We start from the raw sequence: 17,646 nt of genomic DNA on the forward strand, positions 1-17,646 counted from the left end.
TAAAAATAGAAATAAAATAATCAGTGTAAATCAAACCTCATCATTCAGGCTTTAAATCAGACAAAATACTTGAAGCCATACAAAAATATATATGCACTTAAAATGTACCCATGAAGTTCGATGTGTAGACTGGGAGTCCGTTAAAGACAGGAACATAACAGCACTGAACAGTTAGCACCCATAAGTGCTTAAAAAGGGGGAAAAAAAATAAAACTGAAACAGACTCTTCATTCTGTCAGTATGAAATATACCAAGGTTGGGCTCTTCCACTTCCCCTGAAACAGAACACAAGGCATTAAACAGGAGCCGTTTAGTCTGAGGTGAGATTTCTGACTGAGGACCAGGCGTCAAGGGTGTAACACTCGGGTTATTTGGGTCGGTGCAATTTAAAGGAAGCGACAAATCACGGTAACCATCATAATTTAATTTATAACAGATCAAAAAGTTGTTTTGAAACCGATGTGCAAATAGGCTAGTACGGTGATTTGCCCGCAGCGTTGATACTTTTTTCATAGTCCTCAACACCATGAACAGTTATTCCATGAAATAGAGTTGTACATGAGCTGATGGTCGATGAGGTGCGTAGCGGCGAGTTGGCTATAAGCCACGTACGATGAGTGAGTGGAATAATTGTTTTAGAACCAGTCACTGGATTGAGAAACGGAGCTTCTTTTCTGTAGGGCAAATGTGATAACTTTTATCCAAAAACATTCGACCACATCATTTCTGGCAAAATGACTAGCAATTCGTGAAAAATGCTATAATTATTCTTGGGGTTTACCATCAAATACTTTTATTCCACATTTTGCTGCTTTTTTGGGGGTTGGAGCTTTTAATTTCGTCCTTGGTTGGTTCAGCAACACGCTCCACCGTTGTTTTTCTCTACTCATGGTATAGGAGCTGATATCCTAGTAGTTGAGTAGCACGTGATTGCTCATATCCAGTGAACGTGGAGAGAATAATTCTGAATATACCCCATCCTACTCAGGATCCTGAACAAAGACAGTCACATATATACAGAACCCCAGAGGGGACACGTGCCCCCCGCTCAAAAAAAAAAGGTACCAGTCAAAAGTTTGGACACACCTACTCATTCATAGGTTCTCTTTCTGTATTTTTGACCATTTTCCACAAGACATCAAAAACCATGAAATAACATATGGAACTATGTGGTGGTGGGCGTTAAACAAAATGCTTCGTATTTTAGAAGCTTCTAGTCTGGCTAACGCGACTTCAGAGCTCTCCGAGCATTTGGTCTGGCCAAGCTATTAAGCCAAACTGTTTCCCAGAGCCCGTGGTTGACCCGCCTCCCTGAAATGCCTCAGTTTGTTACTGGTCGAAGCCAGAAAAGGCTGTGACGAAGCTTGAACCATTCACATCACTCGTTCCTCTGACGTATGTGACGCGACGGGGCTAACTGGTAGATTAAACTCTTACCGAAGCCGGTCGGGAGCAAGGCGAAAACGTCCTTCCTTTCAATAAATACCTCCAGGGCTGCTCTTTGCTCCGTTTTCAATGAGAACTTCCCGTTGAATGCTTTCAATACAGCATCTACCGCTGTGTCAAAGGCTTGCCGCTGCTCCATGTTCGTGATGTGAATGAAGCGCTTCCGGCATAGATTCTGTAAACAATCTATGGCTTCCGGTCACAGTTCTACTACGTCACTGCCTTGAACACGCCTCTACTCAGGGCCGTTGGAGATGCTCAAAGTTGATTGGTTCCCGATTTTTCGGGAGCTTGGAAATGCTGTAGATAGCCTGCCTGGCCAGACTAAGCTCGGAACAGGCCCTCATGTTGCGTCACACTTAGGATGGGCGGGCCCAGGCTAAGAAGCTTCACGAGGTAGCCACCGTTTACCTTGATGATTCTTTGCACACTATTGGCATCATCTTAAATCAGCTTCATGAGGTAGTCACCTGGAATGCATTTCAATTAATAGGCACCTCATCAAAATAGTTAGCGGACGAGTTTCTTGCCTTCTTAATGCGTTTGCGATCAAACAGTAAATAGCCCTCTTCCACAACCGTAGTAATCCATATTCTGTCAAGAAGCGCTCAACTAAGTAAAGAGAAACGACATCCATCATGACTAAACGCATGAAGTGTCTTAATTAAAAAATAAGTGAATTAAAAAAACAGCATTGAATTAGGAGTGTCCAAACTTTTTAATTTCACTGTACTTTTGCAGGCACTTGCAAAGGTTTTTCCATTTAGATTTTCGCAGCATTTCAGCTGAAGGCTCATGCTGCCACTCAGTGACTTCCACACAGGCCAATTCAATTTTGCTGTCTTGGGCTCCCACGGATAGCTGCGGCGTCACTGGGATTCAAGCTCGTCATCTCCGGATGACGACGACAGTACGAAGTAAAATGATCGTAATCTTTTTTAAAAATTAGTACTGCAATATTCAAAAATAGTTACAATACCAAAAGTATTACCATTTGGGGAAAAAAAGAAAAAAAAAAATCAGTGCACAACTTTTCACAAGGCTGCCTTCAGATTTAGATTATACATACACATTCACCAGCCACTTTATTAGGTATACCTGTTCAACTACTCATTAATGCAAATACCTAAAAATCAGCCAATCACATGGCAGCAACTCAATGCATTCAGACACCGTCAAGATGACCTGCTGAAGTTCAAATGGAGCATTAGAATGGGGAAGAAAGGTGATTTAAGTGACTGAACATGGCATGGTCGTTGGTGCCAGATAGGCTGGTCTGAGTATTTCACAAACTGCTGATCTACTGGAAATTTCAAGCACAACCATCACTATGGTTTAAAGAGAATGGTCTGAAAGAGAGAAAATATCCAGTGAGCAGCAGTTCTCTGGGTGAAAATGCCTTCTTGAGGTCAGAGGAGAACAGCCAGACTGGTTTGAGGTGATAGAAAAGGCAGCAGTAACTAAAATAACCACTTCTTACAACCAAGATGTGCAGAAGACCATCTCTGAAAGCACGCCACGTTGAACCTTGAAGCAGATGGGGCTACAGCTGCAGACCACCACACCGGGTGCCACTCCTGTCAGCTAACAGAAAACCGAGGCTATAATTCGCACAAGCTCACCAAAACTGGACAAGAGAAGATTGGAAAATGTTGCCTAGTCTGAGGAGTCTCAATTTCTGCTGCAACATTCGGATGGTAGGGTCAGAATTTGGCGTAAACACGAAAGCATGGATCCATCCTGCCTTATCTTCAACAGTTCAGGCTGGTGGTGTAATGGTGTGAGGGATATTTTTATTGGCACACTTTGGGCCCCTTAATACCAACTGAACATCATTTAAACACGACGGTCTACCAGAGTATTGTTGCTGACCATGTCCATGCCTTTAGGACCACAGTGTGCCCATCTTATAGTGGTTACTTCCAGCAAAATAACACATCATGTCTCAAAGCTCAGATCATCTCAATCTGGTTTCTTGAACATGAGCTCACTGTACTCAAACTGCCTCTACAGTCACCAGATCTCAATCCAATCGAGCACCTTTGGGATGTGGTGGAACGGGAGAGTCCCTGGATCATGGATGTGCAGCTGACAAATCTGCAGCAACTACGTGGTGCTATTATGTCAGTATGGACCAAAAATCTCTGAGGAATGTTTGCAGCACCTTGCTGAATCTACGCCATAAATAATTAAGGCAGATCTGAAAGCAAAAGGGGGTCCCAACCCGGTACTAGCATGCTGTACCTAATAAAGTAGCCAGGGAGTGTGTCTCTAGATAATCTCAGTGAAATATCAAAAGGCAATATTAATATCAGATGTTTTTAGAAAAATCATGCACCTTAAACTTCAGCGTGATGTGTTGAGCACTGACCTCATGAAGCTGCGGAATCTGCCCTGGAAGCCATTATGGAACCGGGAAGCACGGATACCTCTGCCTCGGAAACGCCCCCCTCGCATGAACCCTCTGTCTGTGCTGCTGATGCCTGGCATGTTGGTGCGTTTAGGGCAGACCTGTGGCCAAGACACGCAAACGGACCATCTTAATCTCGACACAGCTGAAGGCGCGAGCTGAAAGCCCTGCTAGGATGAATATTTAGATTCTATCTTCTTAGTGTAAGAGTTCTAAAGGCAGCGCTGTATGGTATCAGGATATCTGCTTACACCCTCACATTTACTAAACAGGACAATCTCTCATTTCTCCATCGCTCTGGCACATCGTTACGCTGCTGAATCTGAAGGCAATACATTAATCATGACACTGCATTAGAGTGATCGATTACATGTAACGTAGGAGAGTAAATGCATAATCTCAAGCAAAGCATGAGAGGTCACGTCTGATTTTGAAGCATACCAAATCAGTCTCCTCAGGCTGAACTGATTACATCGTCCTGTCATTCTATGTAGTTTAGTCCATGATGCATTCATCTGAATACTGGATTGCAATTCTAACCTTTTAAAAAAAAAAAAAAAAAATTATATTTGCATTGTGTAGTTGTGCATTTTATTGTGTGTTGCATGACAATCCTGAAGGCCTGTTCTTTTTCAGCACAATACACATGTATGGGATAACTTGCTCGCCATGTTAAGCAAGTGTCACTAAACTGGTTTGGCAATTTCTGAACTGGAGGGGTTTTCAAAGTCATTTATCTAAAAACACGCGTCAAAAGAATATGAACAGTTGAAAAACTTGCAGCCATTTCGTCGAGGATCAATGACAGACGATAATCAGCCTCTCTTTACCCAGAAAAATCACAATACCCGATCATCTTCCCTGTCCAACTCGACACATTTCAAATGCACTACCTGAGGACCATCTTGGGCATCTCATCGAGAGACCATGTACCCAATAGCATAGTGGTTCAGAGAGCAGGGGTCCCTTCTACGTTTACCCTCCTGAAACAGAGACGTACGCGTTGGTTGGGACACGTCGCTCGCATGAAGGACGGCCGTATCCCCAAGGACCTCCTTTATGGAGAGTTGGCAGCAGGGAAAAGGCCAACAGGAAGAGCCTAGCTGTGCTTCAAAGACACTTGTAAACATGACCTTGAGGCACTTGGCATCAATACCAATACCTGGGAGGCAGTCGCTACAGACAAAGACACACCTGGAAGCGCGAAGTGCAAAAGGGACTTGCGCAGCTCGAAACTGAGCCGAGAAGAAAACTCCAGAGGAAGGCTCTGCCACCAGTGGAGAGACCTGCCTCAGCCTTCACTTGCGCCAGGAACTGTCACTCCCGCATTGGACTCCATAGTCACAGCAGACACTGTTCCCAGATAGATGCCCAGGGCACAACTCTATAATCCCCCGGAATCGACAGATCCCTACTCCCTGTCCAAGCCCACATGTCCCAGTCCCTTCCAGTGATAAACCAGCACTGCGGGTCCTGCATTTTGGATTGCACTCCTGACATTTTACATAAGGAATACAACCACAGGATTTGCCATTCTAGGAAAATAAATCAATCAGTGAGGTTACTTCCACAAAGCTTCTCATTTTTCCTACAGCAGCAATCCTCATAACAGAGGAATTTTCCAACAAGTATTAATTTGAATTGAGGAGTAAACACGTCTTTTTATGAATGGCATTTCTTAGACGCGGCATGTCCACTCTTCAAGTTCCTGTTGCTAATAGAAACTATACGTGTTTAGGAGTGCATTAGTATAAACTTGTGGTTTGAATTACAGCTGGAACTGTCAGAACTGCAGTTATTGAAACTGTATCAAAACCTTCTGACCAATCAGATTTGAGAATTTGACAGCACTGTGAATTACATCCACCCGTCACATGTTCTACACTAACATTTTCGATAAAATGTTAGACGTGTCAGCACAATTCTATAACACAGTATTGTACAAACAGTTTAATCAAAATGGCAGTTTTGACAAGTGTGAGGCCACAACTTCTCTGGGATGGACAGGCTCAGAGGCCATGTCTCCATCTTAAAATATTAGCTCAAACCCAGTGGCCCTTATTAATCAAAGTTGTGTAGAAATGAGCACAGACTTCAACGTCCAGAATGACGCATGAACAAATCTGCGTCTGATGCCTGAAAAGGTCATGAGAAGAATAATGGATGAATCAGATTCAGCTGCATGGAAACCAGCTTCCATGCATTAGTCCCTCATTTACATGAGATATGCATAGGACACACCCCCATTTACACTCGAATTAAAACTTGTGCACCAAGTTAAGTTTTCTGAAGTCAACACAGGGTCAAAAATGTACATACACCCACTTCAGTTGTGCTGGAAGTTTATTTAAAAAAAAAAAAAACCCACACACACCTTTTTAGCTTGCCACGGCCTCTTAAGTCCCTCACTATCATGACTGACTACAACTGGTATCTTCTCTTTGCCAACATAAAAAGGGTTTGAGAAGTTATTGGGAGGTATAGCCACTTTGCCAAGGCCCAGAAGATCCAACCCATCACCCACAACTGAGAGGAAATTGGTTTGGATGGTAAAGAACATCAAAGGAACCATCAAGGCACAGACCTGCCATGAACCGGAAGCTGCTGGAACACCAGCGTCACAGTCTACAGTCAAGCAAGTTTTACATCGCCATGGACTGAGAGACTGCCATCCAAGAAAGAAGCCCCTGCTCTAAAAATCAACACCTTCCTGCTCAACTAAAGTTTGCCACTGATCACATGGACAAAGAAAAACCTTCTGGAGGAAAGTTTAGCCAGCATGACCAGACATATATGTTTGAAGGAGTAAAAATGAGGCGTTCAACCCCAAGAACACTGGACCAACTATTAAGCATGGTGGTAGTAGTACCATGCTCTGGACCTGCTTTGCTGCACTGCACAAAGTGGATGGAATAATGGAGGACTACCTCAGAATTCTTCAGCATAATCTCAAACCATCAGCTCGACAGTTGAAACCTGGATACAGCTAGGTGTTCCAACAGGAACATGACTCCAAACACATTAAAGCCAGTCGTGAACTGGATAAAGCAGGCCAACATTAAGCTTGTGGAATAGCCAGACCTCAACCCCATGAAAAACGTGTGGACTGTGCTTTTAAAAAAAAAAAAAAACAAAAAAAAAAAAAAAAAAAAACCTGGTCTGTGCCAGGAAGCCAACAAATTTAATTGAAATCTGCCCAAAAAAAAAAAAAAAAAAAAAAAAAAGTTCTCAAAAATCCACCCAGATTTCTGCTAGAAGCTTGTTGATGGCTCCCAAAAGCGTCTGGTCAAGGTGAAACTTGCTAAAGGCCATTTAACCAAATATTAGGCATGCTGCATGCATATTTTGATCCTGTACTGATTTCAGAAAACCAAAAATAAATTAAAACTTCTGCACCAAATTCATTTGTTTTATTTTTCCCCTTATAAAACATTCATCGTTTAAGATCATTCTGCCCCAAAAAAAGTTTAAAGGAAATCACTGAAGGCCCAATACTGCCATGTCACTCATGTCCATAAAATTCTGACCAACTATAGATACATGCACAAAAGGAAATCCTTCAGAAGAGAGCAGGTAGTTACATTAACTCTATTTTGCTGTTTTTATCCATTTTAGAATGTGAATAGATCAGATTTATCTGATCAGAATATGAATAAATTTAACTTTTATTTTGTTAAGTCTAATGGTGATGATACACGGGGCAACTTTTTGGGCAATGTTGCCGAGCAATGTTGCTGGCAACGGGCAACTAGGTGAGACACAGGGCAACTTTTCAGGGCAACTAACAATGGGCAACAACAGTGAGCAACGGCAGTTTACAGTTAGCTAAAAAAAAAAACAACAAAAAAAAAAAACGATGTCTTAATTTTTGCTGTGACCATTTAATCAAGCTGTCTTGTTTTTTAGAGCTTTGGTGAGGTAAATTCCTCCATATAGAATATTAAAATAACTTACCGGCGTAAAAACAGATGAGGAGTCTCCATCTCTTCACTCCACTGACACTGAGCGGCCGCCATATTTGTTTGAAATTTCTGATCCGAACCTCACCGGAGGTCACATGACTCGATACTCGCGTTCTGATTGGCTTATCTCAAAAAGTTGCCAGAGATTATCAAAACCATTCAGAAAGAAACAATGTTGCCCAATCTCAATAGAAAAGAGTCAAAACGCAATTGCCCAGCAACATTGCTCGGCAACATTGCCCAAAAAGTTGCCCCGTGTATCATCACCATAAGTAAGGCATGTTTCCATCCTGAATTAATAACCATTTCATACAAAGAAATCAATCTCTCTCTGAAAAGCAGGCAAGTAAATTGTCTGGCGTCTTTTAGTGAGGACAGGAAGTGATTTAATAACCTTTATTATTATTATTTAAAAAAAAAAAAAAAGCACCCACACACACAACACATCCAAGTGTTGAAATAGCTCGGGCATGTGATTCATCTGACCAAACATCTACACCCAGGTCGAAGCCCTGTGGTGTGCCTGGAGTACATAATTGAGCCCATTACTCAAATGGAGAACTAATGAGCTGATAAAGATCCCTGTTTGTGCCTCCGATTCACATTTACAAGTTACATGCTGACACTAAATGCCATTATGTACGCAGTTCCTACCTGCGTGTGCGATCATGTTTACGATCTTTGCCATTTCATTACTTATACATCTCTACTGATACACTTACTGAGGATACGGATACAAGTTTTGATTAACTGCAAATCAAATCCAAGCAGAGATTAAACCGATGGGCGGCACGGTGGTGTAGTGGTTAGCATGGTCGCCTCACAGCAAGAAGGTTCTGGGTTCGAGCCCAGCGGCCAGCAAGGGCCTTTCTGTGCGGAGTTTGCATGTTCTCCCCGTGTCTGCGTGGGTTTCCTCCGGGTGCTCCGGTTTCCCCCACAGTCCAAAGACATGCAGGTTAGGTTAATATGGGACGGTCTTGGGCTGAGGTGCCCTTGAGCGAGGCACCTAACTCCCAACTGCTCCCCGGGTGCTGTTAGCATGGCTGCCCACTGCTCTGGGTATGTATGTGTGTGTTCACTACTTTGGATGGGTTAAATGCAGAGAGGAAATTTCACAAGTGTGTGATGAATAAAGTTGTGCTTTCTTTCTCTTATTAATAAGGAAACTATTGGTGAACTTTCGTTGTGCTCATTTTACAGTCAGGTTTGTCTGGATGCAACTTTAGTAAGGACCATTTAATATCATGTCTGGCATTCACACGTCACTCTCACCTTAATGACTCGTCCTCTGAACAAGGTTTCATCCAAAGCCATGGCCATCCTCACCGACTCTCTATCAGAAAACTCGATGTATGCAAACCTAAGGAGAACAGCAAAGCAATGGGGACTCGAACAAAAAGCTTGATGCACCAATCCAGACAAATGTAATATCTTTCCCTCACCCTTTCGGATGGCCAGTGAATTTGTCACAAAGAATAGTGACCCTGTTCACGTGGCCACAGCCGTTAAAGTAGATCTCCAGCTCATCGGCAGTCGTCCCATAATCCACCTGTTCCCATTTAACACAGTTTATTTACAGCTCGAGTATGCAAGCTTATTAAATTCCACAAGTGGACACTTTACATGGCACCGAGTCAAACAAGACTTCATGTATTACATGTAAACACGATACAACTTAATTTTAGCTGAAAAACAAATTGATTAATCTGGCTTACGCATGTAGGAAAAGCACTGTTAGTTTTTGGAAAATGCATGGTACCTTAACTGATTAGTATGCCTCATGTGAATAGTTATGAGATGGATCAGTTTCAGAAGCCCATTGGTTAAAGGGCTTCTTGGTTGGACAAGGCGAGAAAGTGGTGTGGCTAGTTCTTTAGTTCAGAAATATGCATACGGATAACGTAAACAGACATTTGGTAAGTACCTGTAGAAGTCAGAACATGGAAGTGATACTGAATAATTATGATTATTATACATTTGGGCCACTTTTTCAATGGAATAAAAACATGAATTCTGTTCCCTTCTAGCGGGTTTCTTGATGGCATGCGATATTGTCATCATATCGCTTATCCTCCATGTATTACGCCACTCTCCCCAATGGAGAACGAGCATGCAATATTGTTATAATGTGGCACGTTGTCAAGACAACATGACGTCACATCAGAGCTCATGCGGAGATCCAATGACAAAACTTTTCTGCTGCGCACAATCGTTGCTTTGTCCGCCGCGAAAGAGAGAAGATGAGGCTAATCCAGTGCTACTGCTAGGACTAAGCACCAAATAAATAAACTGAAGATGCACTGAACACCAAAAAGACTACCAAAACTTCATTATGCATTCTTCACGCACATTTACAAGAGAAAATCACACCAACGGACATAGAAAAACTGGAAGAGAGACACGTCAAAGATGTAAAACTTCTGCGCTATGAGTAACTGACAGTTTGTAAACAAACATGGCTGCGAGGTTTGCTTCGTTAAAAGCAGAAGATTGAGAGAATTTTGGCTGCCAGGTCGCTCCGTTGTGTGTAGCTGTCGATGCGGATTTTAAAAGTAAATCAAATTACACAGGGATGACAATAATAATAACGGCTTTTTTGTGGATATATTCCATTCAGCTAGCATGATACTGACAGAGTTGAAGATGAGCAGCTGAATGAAATAACACTCAAAGCTAGCCAATATTATTTTATTAAATATTGCTATAAGTAACTTGAAAAATCAGTAGTTTTGCAAGCTAAAGAATTTTTTTTGTAGCCAGACATCCTGAATACTTTGTCCTCTGATACTCAGTTTGCTTCTCGCAAATTAGTTGTTGTATTAAAATATACTAAAGGCAATACTACACAGCATGTTTGCTTCACTTCCTGCAGCATGGTTCAAACAGGATTAAACCATCATCTGTCTTACAGTCATCAAACTACTCTTGGGTTCGCCTGGAGCCGACGTGAGAACACTTCAGTGTGCGCGAGTGCTGCATTCACATTTGCCAAAATGAACCACGCCAGTAGTGGCAGCGCAGCTGCATTCGACCGAAACAGACTGTCAAAGCAACACAGCTTTGGTTATGTGCGCAGTCTGTACAGACTGCGAGTTCCTCCTATATATGCCACCATCAACATTCATAGCATTTTAAGCTGTGATCCATTATGGAGCCATTTTTTTTGGTTTGGTGCTGATTTTCAATTATAACAATATATTTGATGAAGTTTTACAGTATCAACATTTATGTCCTCCATGTTACTATGAGCAACAACTGTCACTTTACTGGAGTTTACTGAAATATGAGGTAGATGAACGAACAGGTAGCTATACATCATAAGGCATGTGTGGTGTTTGACAAATATTGACCACATGGCAATGGGGGGGGGGGGGGGGGGGGTAATCATGGCATAGAACATGGCTTACATTCCCCACATAGACAGATCTGGTGTCAGCGTCTATCCTCTCCTCAGGCGTCATACTGTAGAAAAGTCCTGATCTCTCACACACACACACACACACACACACACACACGCGCACACACACATTGGAGACACTTGATCTTAAGCTGAAACACCTTAAAGACCTGAACCAGAGCAGCTATTTAAACTCAAAGTTCATAAAAGATCAAACAATTTGAAAAAGCGACATAAGGAGTGTTGAGTCTCGCTAACAAAAATCTAACTTTTAATACAAATTCTTACACGTTTGCAAAAGCCAAAAACACTTTGCATGCTATATCCCTGTACCTTTAGAGAGATGAACAACCATAAGTGGAAAAGGCAGTGAGCACCTTCCTTAACCAAACCCAACCTGGGAGCACAGTAATGCCAATGCGGATGGGTTTAGCTGCCCGAGCTCACCTGTCTGTAGAGAGCCGTAGGGAAACAGCTTGTCTGAACAGTACTGTGCTTCCCTCAGCTTCTCCTCTTCCTCTTCCTCCAGCTCCATCACCCGTGCCTTGATCGCCTCCAACTCCTGCAGGATAAAAGGGCAAAAATGACAGCAGGCATTGCAGGCTCATATACACCTTACACATTTTACATACAATTATATGCACGGAGCTCCAGTTTTGCCTTTTTGCACTGGAATCCTGGAGGTTTAATATTTGAGCTTAGAAACAAAGGCATGCAAGCCTTTCTAGCTGGCTTCGGAGTAAGCAAACGACCACATTTAGGCCTCATTACATTACACAAAAAGAGGCGCCCTAACTAAAGATGGCACTGAGGACAAGACGATTTTAAAAAAGGCTTCTAAAAACAGAAAAGGGGAAGAAAAGAAAGATTAACATTCAGCATGTTCTCACTCAAATATTCCACTATTCTGAATTTGATATGGGTCATGTAAACATACTCTGAATTCAGCATTTTCCGATTAAGACGTGGAACATGCAGATATTATTCAGGTTTTAGGAGCATCCTTTGGACATGCATACAGCACATTCGGAAATGGGCCTCAGTCGAGGGGTTTTCTTACAGTAGTTTGCAACACACGGCCTCTTACCCGTTTACAGTCAGCTCTGTGTTGTACACTAACTAGATAGTCAGAACATGCACAGCTGCATGCAAATGGAAATATTAGTCAAATATTAATTTTCATTAGTCACATACATAACTTGGTAGGAATATTGTCTTGTTCCGAAGGGCAAAAAACAGAATTTTGCGTATGTAAACATAGCGATTCATCGTCATCCAAGCGGGAGTAGAAATTATTCTATTAAAGATAGACGGCCTTTCAATTTCATAAAATCTGAGAAATTAATTCCCTCTGAAATTTGGTCATCTCATCTCATTATCTGTAGCCACTTTATCCTTCTACAGGGTCGCAGGCAAGCTGGAGCCTATCCCAGCTGACTACGGGCAAAAGGCGGGGTACACCCTGGACAAGTCGCCAGGTCATCACAGGGCTGACACATAGACACAGACAACCATTCACACTCACATTCACACCTACGCTCAATTTAGAGTCACCAGTTAACCTAACCTGCATGTCTTTGGACTGTGGGGGAAACCGGAGCACCCGGAGGAAACCCACGCGGACACGGGGAGAACATGCAAACTCCACACAGAAAGGCCCTCGCTGGCCACGGGGCTCGAACCCGGACCTTCTTGCTGTGAGGCGACAGCGCCAACCACTACACCACCGTGCCCCACCAAATTTGGTCATCGTGATGTTTATTTCTGCAATATCTCAAAAATATCAGGCCATTCTGTGGCTGGGAGGTTCTTTAATTTGAGGGGATTCCCGAGCAAACAATATACATGAAATCGCTCGCTTCGTGCACTTAAGCAGACAGAGGAAGTCCGTGTGCACATGTGCAAGTTTACCTCCTTTTTCTTTGTCTTTTGGGTTTTACAGCAGTTGGCATCCACAGTGTTGCATTACTGCCAGCTACAGATTTACCTTTGACCGTTGCATCATTCTGTCACTAAACGAACAGCTGATCACACCAAGGTGCTCACTGAGCGCTGATAATTTATTAGTTTGGTCCTGCGTTTCCTTTCCTTCATATAGAACATAACTTTTCTTCATGCTTTCCGTTACGGTAGTCGGTCTTTCACGTTTCATTCGCACACTCACGTCCTCCATTTCAAATTTGTATCCCACAATGCCTTGTGCAAATGGGGAAAGCCCACCACGTGATGCAGGACGTAGTATCTTGAATTGGGTCATGTTGAAGCAGGAAAAAATAGCGGAGAATTTAGGGCCACGTGGCTCGTTCTATTTTAAAAAAAAAAACTAATAAAATTGGAAGTCTGTGACTCGAATTCAGTAGCTTTCGGTCCACTAAAAAAAAAAAAAATTGGGTGTCGAGGAAAATTCTTTTTATGACCTACATTTAAAATCTGAAAGGCAGTCTACCTTTAAAAGATTTTTTTTTTTTTAATATAAGCAGCTCTAATTTTTTTTTGCCTCAGATCTGGTAATCAATCAGCCAAGTTTGCTGAACAGAAATCTATTCCATAAAACACAAACTGCCATATACTTGCTGTTAAGATACATGATTAGGGTTTTGTTGTTGTTTGTTTGTTTATTTTCGTTTATTGCCAGTTAAGCAGCTGTGGCTATTTCATGGCAAATACAGGTAATAAATTTAACTTGACATTCAAAACCAACAATCAAATAAATAAATGCATTAAATAAGTTTGTTCACATCAATACACTTTAAAAAAAGTTTAAAACCTTTAAGGGTGGGACCTTATTAAAAATATCAAATATAGTATCTTAAAAAATTTGTCTTTTTACTCTAAGGGCAGAGCAAGATAAAATACGCTTAATTGATAAGAGACTACCACAAGGGTTTTGTTGTTGTTTGGAAAATTGCAGCCTTACAAATTGTTCAAAGTGGAGCTACATTAACTGCATCATACCTGGTCTTCCAGTATAATTTTGCCTTCAAACTTTGGGCAGAATGATATTAAGTCATGAGTAATAATTGGTGGTGGCGCAGTGGTTCACTCCATCGCCTCACAAGGAGGTGGTTCTGGATTCAAACCTTGTGGTTGAATCTGTGTAGAGTTTGCATGTGGTTTTCCACAGTTTCCTCAAACAGTCCAAAGGCACGGATTTGGTCAACTGGCTACTCTGAATTGCCCATTGGTGTGAATGCGAGTGTAACTAGCCATCTGTCTCTGTGTTAGCCCGGTGATAGATTGGTAGCCAGTCTAGGGTGAACCCCACCTCTCACCTGAAGTCAGATGGGATTGGCTCTAGCTCACCCAGAACGGATAAGAGGAACAGAAAATGAATGAACTGTTCTTGTCAAAAGACAGCATATATTACCACACATCCAACTAGACTGAAGTTTTGCTCTTTTATAGATGACCACGAATCTAAGCCAAACCCTGTCTCAGCATGATCATAACTGAACAAGTCTGAGACAGATATTTACAGAAAAAGTCTGGGAACTCCAATACGCGTTACTCTGACGCCAAATTTCTTTAGGTTAGCAAAAGGACAAAAGACACGTCTCAGTTTAGGTACGGGGTGAACTAATCCTTTACAGGGTGACCGGTGATTCTTGATAGGATTGATGGTTTTCAAATGGGCTGTAGGGAGGCCTAGGAGTCTGGTGCTCTTGAATCCCCTGTGACCTTGTGGTAAGATACATAATTTATTAGTGATTCACTGACATTATTACGCTTCACAACTATAATTATCCTAAGAGCCTAAAACTGGAAAGTCCTAGACTAGTTATACACATCATTTGTGGTTAGAAATGGCAACTATTTTATGAAGATACACCTCAGACACTAGTCTATAGATTTCATAGATTTGTAACTGAACCAAGAATGATGACTCATGGAAATATTTTGCATCATGGCAGGAAAATGTTTCATGGAAACAATTAGGCTAATGTCTCAAAGTGAAACAGCAGAGAGACACTGTAAAAAAATGATTTGTTTCAACTTAAAAAAAAAAAAAAAAAAGTACCAGGGCTGCCTTAAAATTGAGTTCATTGAAATTAATATAGTAAGTTAACACAACGAGGTGAACAATTTAAGGGACATTCCACCGAATGGGTGCCATTTGCTTGTTGTACCACTCCCAAATTAAACTTAATTTGTTACATCTTTTCAACACTGATTATAACACACATTTAACTATTCAAAATGTGTATTGGTCAACCTCAGGCTACGTTATTTATTTATTTTTTACAAGGTTTGGAAGTCAAAGATGGTTGCATACTCTTTATATGAGTAACAGGACTGAAAGTAACAGGACTGAGTTTTTCGCCTAGGATTAGCTAATACATGGAATTAAGCCACATGGCGTCATTGCTAATAGCATGACCACACTTAGCACATTCTAGTGATTTACCAAAAATCTGTATTTTTAAAATAAACAAATATCTAAGAAATAATTTAAGTAACAGGACAGTATGTTGACATTGACCTTATCAGTCAAAGTAAAAAAAAAAAAAAAAAATCAAATATACAGAAAAGTAAATGAGAGAACTAACTTTTGGTCTTCCCATGGCCTTCAGAAGACACAACTGATGTAACTTCCTGTTGAGCATGTGATTTATGGAATGTTCCAAATTTGTCAGATGGGGTAATATGTTTGGGTAACAGGACTGAGTGAAAACCCAGGGACACGACTAAAATGTGTATTTTAACTAAAGATATTGTGGATTTCTCATGAAAAAATAGATTTAAACCATGAATAGGATATGGAGTCACAACAGTGCGAAAGAAATACTGTTCCTGAAAGATTTTAATCATAATATTTCATAGTTGGGTATAAAGTTAGAGTGTGGGGACAGGTAACAGATGCTATTTTTCAGTGTTTTAGGTAGTTTTTATTAATCCTTACAATTATATATCTTAAATTTGAAATCAGATCAACGTGCAGGACATTCTGCGTAATAAGGAAATGTATTTTAAAAGTACATTTATACATATTTTCTAGGGACGGAAATGGCTCTTAACTTACTATATGAATTTCAATGAACTCTATTTTAAGGCAGCCCTGGTACTAACTAATTTGAAACAAGTCTTTTTTTTTTTTACAGTGGAGGAGCTGGAGGTCTCATACAAGACTGTGTGAAAGAAACTTTATGAAAGCGCGCATAGTTTATATATTATATATATATATATATATATATATATATATATATATATATAAATAAAACACAAACACACCTGTTCAAAAGTTTGGGGTCACCCAGACAATTTTGTGTTTTCCATGAAAAGTCACACTTTTATTTCCCACCATAAGTTGTAAAATGAATAGAAAATATAGTCAAGCCATTTTTCTGGCCATTTTGAGCATTTAATCGACCCCACAAATGTGATGCTCCAGAAACTCAATCTGCTCAAAGGAAGGTCAGTTTTATAGCTTCTCTAAAGAGCTCAACTGTTTTCAGCTGTGCTAACATGATTGTACAAGGGTTTTCTAATCATCCATTAGCCTTCTGAGGCAATGAGCAAACACATTGTACCATTAGAACACTGGAGTGAGAGTTGCTGGAAATGGGCCTCTATACACCTATGGAGATATTGCACCAAAAACCAGACATTTGCAGCTAGAATAGTCATTTACCACATTAGCAATGTATAGAGTGGATTTCTGATTAGTTTAAAGTGATCTTCATTGAAAAGAACAGTGCTTTTCTTTCAAAAATAAGGACATTTCAAAGTGACCCCAAACTTTTGAACGGTAGTATATATGTTAGAAGTGTTATCTATGCATTCACACCAGTCGCTTCCAGAATAAAGACAGTAAACTTACCGCGTCCTCAGTGAACTCACTTCCGGAGTCCAGAGCTCCTTTAATGTTGTAAATTTGCTCCGCCATGTTGGTTAATCAGCCGACCTTCAACCTGCTGCTTCAGCACCGTTTAACGCTCCTTCCTCAGTCTAAACTCCCCAAACCAAGCTTCTGATTAAACCAGGCTTCCAACAGACCCAGCGTTAGGACTGAAGAAAACACTGAACACTAACCAAAGACTCTTTACGTCTACAGTTACAGGGGAAAGGCCACGTCCAAACCTGCACCCTGAAATACTTAATAGGGGTCAGAGGTCGCCATGGTTACATCCCAAATCCTCCGGCACAGTAGGTAGTGGGATAGAGTTTGTGGTTTGGGACGCAGCCTATCAGAGTGATGGAGGCGGTCCACCTTTAATGAGCGCACGTGCAGCTCACCTGCCTGAAAATAGACACCAGGGTCTGCTCTGAACACTACTGCAGAATGGCCAACCCCAACACAAGAACGAGTCTTTAACCAGAATAAAACCCATCATACAACTGGGGGGGGAAAAAGAGACCCGGATATAAAACGTCACAGCTTACGCACAGGGGGCGTGGCTTTCTGATGATCATCTCATCTCATCTCATCTCAT

At 41.3% G+C, this 17,646-nt stretch overlaps 1 protein-coding gene across 1 annotated transcript; it reads right to left on the reverse strand.

The window, feature by feature from the left end:
* Positions 1 to 30: 30 nt before the first annotated feature.
* Positions 31 to 17,099, reverse strand: pabpn1l (PABPN1 like, cytoplasmic). Its single transcript, XM_060911173.1, has 7 exons — positions 17,034 to 17,099; positions 11,663 to 11,777; positions 11,226 to 11,293; positions 9,261 to 9,367; positions 9,091 to 9,178; positions 3,818 to 3,957; positions 31 to 275 (listed from the first exon to the last, which is right to left on the reverse strand). Exons 1-7 carry the CDS (start codon positions 17,097 to 17,099, stop codon positions 236 to 238), a joined length of 624 nt encoding a protein of 207 aa, XP_060767156.1. The 3' UTR covers positions 31 to 235.
* Positions 17,100 to 17,646: the final 547 nt, after the last annotated feature.

This window comes from Neoarius graeffei, chromosome 27 (assembly GCF_027579695.1).
Source record: "Neoarius graeffei isolate fNeoGra1 chromosome 27, fNeoGra1.pri, whole genome shotgun sequence".
Lineage (NCBI taxonomy): Eukaryota > Metazoa > Chordata > Actinopteri > Siluriformes > Ariidae > Neoarius > Neoarius graeffei.

Coding starts and splice junctions, on each gene's coding strand:
- pabpn1l (XM_060911173.1), bottom strand. CDS start 17,099: ATGGCGGAGCAAATTTACAACATTAAAGGAGCTCTGGACTCCGGAAGT. Junction 11,294..11,662: donor CTACGGCTCTCTACAGACAG/GTGAGCTCGGGC, acceptor GTGAGAGATCAG/GACTTTTCTACAGTATGACG. Junction 3,958..9,090: donor TCAGAGGACGAGTCATTAAG/GTGAGAGTGACG, acceptor TCTTGGCCACAG/GTCTGCCCTAAACGCACCAA.